The sequence below is a fragment of the Vitis vinifera genome, chromosome 10 (assembly GCF_030704535.1).
Source record: "Vitis vinifera cultivar Pinot Noir 40024 chromosome 10, ASM3070453v1".
Taxonomy (NCBI): Eukaryota; Viridiplantae; Streptophyta; class Magnoliopsida; order Vitales; family Vitaceae; genus Vitis; species Vitis vinifera.
This window is the reverse complement of record NC_081814.1, coordinates 2,279,298-2,285,288: the sequence shown is the minus strand read 5'-3', so window position 1 is coordinate 2,285,288 and position 5,991 is coordinate 2,279,298. Positions and strand designations below refer to the sequence as shown.

At 48.3% G+C, this 5,991-nt stretch overlaps 1 protein-coding gene across 1 annotated transcript; it reads right to left on the bottom strand.

Annotated features, from left to right (window-relative positions):
* Positions 1-2,800: 2,800 nt before the first annotated feature.
* Positions 2,801-5,583, bottom strand: LOC104878120 (uncharacterized). Its single transcript, XM_010647899.1, has 2 exons — positions 5,444-5,583; positions 2,801-3,320 (listed from the first exon to the last, which is right to left on the bottom strand). Exons 1-2 carry the CDS (start codon positions 5,581-5,583, stop codon positions 2,801-2,803), a joined length of 660 nt encoding a protein of 219 aa, XP_010646201.1.
* Between the last annotated feature and the right edge of the window lie 408 nt (positions 5,584-5,991).

Sequence of the window (5,991 nt, the reverse complement as noted above, 5' to 3'; positions counted from 1 at the left end):
GGGAGAGGTCCTACTATATCCATGCCCCACTGTGCGAAGGGTCAGGAGCTTGAAATTGGTTTCAATGTCTCGGACGGCATATGTGGAATGGGGGCGTACCTTTGACATTTGTCACATTTTTTAACATATGCTACCGCATCCTTCTTCATCGTGGGCCAATAATATCCTTGCGAATGGGCTCTATGTGCCAGAGACCGTCCTCTTGAATGATTTCCGCATATTCCCTCATGCAACTCAGCTAACAGATACTGGGTCTCTGAGTGACTTAGGCACCGAAGGTAGGGTCCTGTGAAGGATCGCTTGTACAAGTGTCCCCCGATTATGGTGAAACGGGCAGCTTGCACCCGGACCTTGTGTGTCTGTCCGGAGGTATTCTGTAATGCTGTTCGTCCATTCTTGGCCGTTTGCTTGGTTTGCCTCAATGGTGTTGCAAGTAGAGGTTTCTGCGACAGAAGGGTTGGTTTGCACATGTACAGGCAATAGAATAGCTTCTTTGATGGGGAGGGAGGCAGCTATGCCAGCCAAGGCTTCTGCGCGCCCATTTTCGGTTCGTCTGATCTTTTCGATTGTCCATTCGGTGAATCGCTGTAAGGTGTCCCTTACTTTAGTCAGATATCGCGTCATGCGTGCGTCCTTGGCTTCGTATTCTTTCTGGACTTGTCTTACTACGAGTTGCGAATCGCTATAGACCCGGAGCTTGGAAACGGATAGGGCCAGAGCGAGGTCTAATCCGGAAAAGATGACCTCATATTCTGCTTCATTATTAGAGGCAGGGAATCCCAGTCGGATGGCTTACTCCAGGTGTTCACCGGTTGGGGACTGTAGCAAAAGCCCGACTCCGGACCCTGATGATCGTGAGGCTCCATCAACTAGCAAAGTCCACCATTCTTTTTCATTTGATTCCTGGTGTTGGTTAGGCCTTCGGGCATATTCTAGCACGAAGTCAGCCATTACTTGGCCTTTCATGGACAATCTGGGTTGGAATTCGATTCCAAACTCGCTCAATTCGATAGCCCATTGCAGCATTCTTCCGGTTAAGTCTGGCTTGTGCAGAATGTTGCGAAGGGGTTGATCGGTCAGCACGACCACCGAGTGGGCTTGGAAATAGGGGCGGAGCTTCTGGGCAGCGCTACGAAGGGCTAAGGCTGTTAGCTCCATTTTTGAGTACCGGGTTTCTACGTCTGCCAATGCTCTGCTGACGTAGTAGATGGGTCTCTACTCCTTAGGTGAGGGGCAGCGAAATAGAACGGCACTGACTGCCCACTCCGATACAGCTAGATACATGTATAATTTTTCTTTTGGGATGGGGTTGCTTAGGATGGGCGGCTGCATAAGACAGTGTTTAATCTTTTCAAAAGCGTTTTGACAGCTGTCTGTCCATCCGCTTGCTCCAGCTTTACGTATTGCCAAGAAGAAGGGTCGCAATTCATCAGTGAAGCGGGCTATAATACGCCCTGATGCGACGAGTTTGCCCGTGAGGCGCTGTAATTCCTTCTTACTCCTGGGGTGAGGTGTTTCCATGACTGCCTTGACTTGATCCGGGCTGACCTCTATCCCTCTTTGGCTGACCATAAAACCCAGAAATTTGTCAGCACTTACGCCAAAGGCGCATTTGGAAGAATTCAGCTTCATGCCATATTTCTTCAAAAGGTGAAAAACCTCTTGTAAATGAAGAACATGCTCCTCTCGGGTTTTGCTTTTAATCACGATATCATCAATATATACCTCTACTATGTGACCTATCAGAGGTTTGAAGATTTTTGTCATTAGTCTTTGATAAGTGGCGCCAACGTTTTTGAGCCCGAATGACATAACTTTGTAGCAATAAAGGTCGTGTGGCGTTATGAATGCTATTTTTTCCTCGTCAGACGGGGACATGGGGATCTGATGATATCCGGAGAAGGCATCCAAGAAAGAGAGCATCCCTTGCCCAGCAGTAGAATCCACGATTTGATCTATTCGTGGCAAAGGGAAACTGTCTTTTGGACACGCATTATTGAGATTGGTGTAATCGACACACCCGCCATTTTCCTTCTTTCTTGGGTACCACCACTACGTTTGCCAGCCAGTTCGGATATTCTACTTCTCTGATGAATCCGGCTTCTAGCAATTTGTCAATCTCAATCCGGATGATTTTTTGTCTATCCGGGTGAAAGCGCCTAATCTTCTGCCGGACGGGTCTGGCAGTTGGAAAGACGTTAAGCTTGTGAGATGTAATAGAGGGATGAATTCCCTTCATATCAGCATGTGCCCATGCGAAGATGTTACGTCTAAGGGCGTTTTGTATGCTCTGGGTCTCTTCTGGTGTCATGAGGGAGCTGATGTTTGTGAGGTGAGTACTTTCCTCCGAAATTTGGATTGTTTGTAAGGGATCTGCTGCCGGGGGATCCTTGTCCACCGGGCCCAATAATTGCTATTGGTCATGCGGATTGCTGGGCTCAGGGAGGGATGCATCCTCCCGGCTGGTCCCTGCTTCTCGTGCTATCTAGTAGCATTGGCGAGCGGCTAACTGGCTGCCATATAAGTCAATTTGCCCATCGTTGGTAAGGAAACTCACCATTTGATGATATGTAGAGGGGATGACTTTCATGTAGTGTAGCCATGTGAGCCCTAAGATGATATTGAAGGGTGATAACTCTTGTACCACTGAGAATTGTACGTTGAGAGTGACTGGGCCTGCTTGGACCGGCAGTACAATGTCTCCTAATGACGTAGTTGATGACCCGTTGAATCCGGACAGGATTCGTCCGGGGTTTTCAAGGCCTGTGAGACTGTGTCTCATGTGGCTAACGACCGATGCTTATACAAGATTGGTCAAGCTGTCTGGGTCAACCAAGATGCGTCTCACATCGAAGTCTCCTATCTCTAGGGACAAAATGAGGGTGTCGCGATGTGGCTGTAGTGTCCGGGTGGGGTCAACTGGTGGGAAAATGATTGTCCCATCTATGGGGCGAGGGCCCCCTCCAGTTAGCCCAGGCCGGATGGAATTGATGTGTTCGCGTATTGATGCGGCCCGCAACAACTTCTGCCTTTTTCGCCTAGAGTCGTACTCCTCGTCAGATGGACCTCCGTTAATATAGTTTATAACGGCCTTGGGGGCGGCTGGGGCCCTGGGGGCTCCAGGGTTGTGATGTTGGGAAGTGACTTTTCCTCCAGCATTTGAGCGGAGGTATTGCTTTAGATGTCCTGCCATGATGAGCCTCTCGACCAGATACTGGAGGCTTCTGCATGTTTCTGTCGTGTGATCGTGTTCCTTGTGGAAGGCACATCTCTTGCTATGATCCCTTGTGGATGGGTCCGTTCCTTGGGGTTTGGGCCACCTGAAGTCAGACAGGCCTTGGATCATAGGGAGAAGTTTTTCATATGATATGGAAAGAGGCGTGAGGGGCGGCCTATCCGGGCGACTCGGTCCCTCCTGCCTTCGATCGGACGGCCTTGGCCGGTCCGGAGGTTTAGCATTTCTTTCCGCATCACCTCTAGATGGCCGTCCGGCAACCAAAACTTGCTGGGTGGCTGCACGCACGTCATCTTCGAGCATTGAATATTTGTTGGCACGTCTGAACAAGTCGTCCATCGTTGTAGGAGGCTTTTTGGCTAGCGATTCGAAAAATGGAGTGCTTGGACAGATGCTTCACTTGAAGATCTGTAGGACAGCATCCATGCTGCAAGCCTCTACCTGGAGTACGGCCTGACCAAATCGCTTCACAAACTCCCTTAAGGATTCGTTATCTTGCATTTTTATGTTTTGCAGAGTGCTGATGTTCTGCTTGTGTCGAGCGGAGCATAAGTATTGTCCCACAAAAGCTTCGGATAGGTCCCTGAAATTGCCAACAGAGTTGGGAGGTAGGCGATGAAACCATGAGAGGGTCTGTCCTTGTAGGCTGGCGGGAAACACTTTACACAGTAGTGCGTCGTTGCCAATATCGAGCGTCATGAGCTGTCGATAATGCACGATATGATCGAAGGGGTCGTTGGACCCATCGTATGTGGAAAATTTTGGTACGAGGAATCCCTTTGGAGGCTCGTAATGAATGATATGAGAGCAGAAAGGCATGGAGAGCATGTCGTCTAGCCTTTTGCTGATGGAACCAATTGGTGGCTGGCTTGAGAGGTTTCCCCCAGCTTGTTGTACCGCTAGGTGCGAGTGAACGTTCCGCATCATGGGGGTGACCATGGGGTCACGATGCGGGTGCATGTTTTGCACCATGGGGGTGACCATAGGGTCAGGGCGTGGTGCCCAGGTTGTGGCTACTGGTAGCATTGATCTCCCAGGCTCTTGTGGGCCTAGTCTTGCGCGCATTGAATTTGACAACTGAGATTTTCTGTCACGTTGGCTTTTTGCTGAGAAATGAGTAGAGTTTGAGCTTTCCTCACGAGGAGCTCGAGGCATAGGCATGTGTGGCTCATGAGGCCTCACGTTGCATGCCCCTGGGATAGCTCCTGCTGTTCCAGGATATATAGACTCTGGCTCTGGCCTTGAGTTTGCTACTTGGCCTCTTGAACGCTGACGACGAGGAGGCCCTGATGTTGAAGCTTGGATGCGTAATACAGCGTTTTCCTCTCTTAATCTTTCTGTCTCCTGGAGGAGAGCTTTCAGTTGTCGTTCGCTTGCCAACTGTCTCCTTTCGATGGTTTGACACCATTCAAAATTATCCTCCTCTCACCTACCAGATGAACGGCTTCGGGAAGGTGTGGCCATCTTTGCTAGTGACTGAATCAAATGAAAATTTTTCCCACAGACGACGCCAATGTTGAGGCCTCGCGTCGCTAGTGATCCACGTAGTTGCCAAATGGATGAACGCACGATCTCAACCAATATAGGTTCTTGATTCAGTTGCTCCACTTGCAAAAGGCGTTCGGACGGGGTGTCCGGACGCACCCTCCGAAGGTTTTGTCAGCCATGGTTAGAGAGAGATAAATCAGTTGGCCTTTTACTAGGAATAGCAAGCTTACCTTCCCCATTGTGTGAAGGTTTGTATATATAGTTATCAGAAGCTTTGTTCCCCTCTTCAATGGTGGGGAGATATTTTGTGTTGTCATGATGACACTAGGTGGTGGTAGGGCCATCATCACCCTACGGGCGGTTGACAGAGATCGTGGTAGGTGATGCGGCTGTCAGAGATCGTGGTAGGTGATCATGTGAAATGATCGTGGGAAGTGACTTGTTGTCACTTCGTCTTATCCCTTCACTTTGCAGGTGGCGGAACGTGGGCCATGGCAGGCTGTTGTGATAACGTGTAAGACTTGCTTTACTTCAGTCAATGACCCAGACAATCATATCCGGATGTTTATGTTTATAAGTGTCGTTTGCCCTTCCTTAAGGCAGTCCGGATAGGAGAAGTGCGCCTCTTGGGAAAATCCGGATGAGGTTGATCCGGATGAGAATGCGTGCCACGCGTTATCAGGATATGTGTGCCACGTGTGGGGAGGGGTCCCTACACACCCCATAACCACGCTCTTATATTTCAGGTGCCATGAAGCCTGCCCATTTTTCTCCATCACGGTGAACTTTGCAACTTCTTGCACCTTCGGATCCTCCACGTCCTCGATCCAAACAAAGCTGCCGACTAGCACTTGAGCCATTGTATGGCAGCTGGAGAGACTGGTCAAAATTTTGGTTTATGGACGGTTTTTTGTGGGGGTGTGGTGACACCGGCGGTGGAGGCAGTTTGAATTTATAAGCTTGGAAAGGAAGAATGATGGGAACTGCCCTTCAACTTTCTTGGAATTACAGGAATATCAATCGTGGGTTTGGACAAGGACATCTCTGAAAATTGATTTTGATATTATCACTTTCATAATTATTAAGAGGTAATAGAAAAAAAAAATGTAAAAAACATAAAAATTATCTAGGGCATGGAAATTTTTTTTTTTTTAAATATTGAATAATTTTAAAATTCATGTTTGGCAATATAACTTTTTCACACAAATAATTTTAAAATTGAAAAATCATAAAAAATAAAAATAAAAATTCATCCAAGATGGTTTTTT

Excerpts from the sequence above, each read along its gene's own strand:
- LOC104878120 (XM_010647899.1), bottom strand. The coding sequence starts at position 5,583 with ATGGCTCAAGTGCTAGTCGGCAGCTTTGTTTGGATCGAGGACGTGGAG. Across the intron at positions 3,321-5,443 it reads TATAAGAGCGTGGTTATGGG|GTGGCCCAAACCCCAAGGAA; the intron begins GTGTGTAGGGAC and ends GTCTGACTTCAG.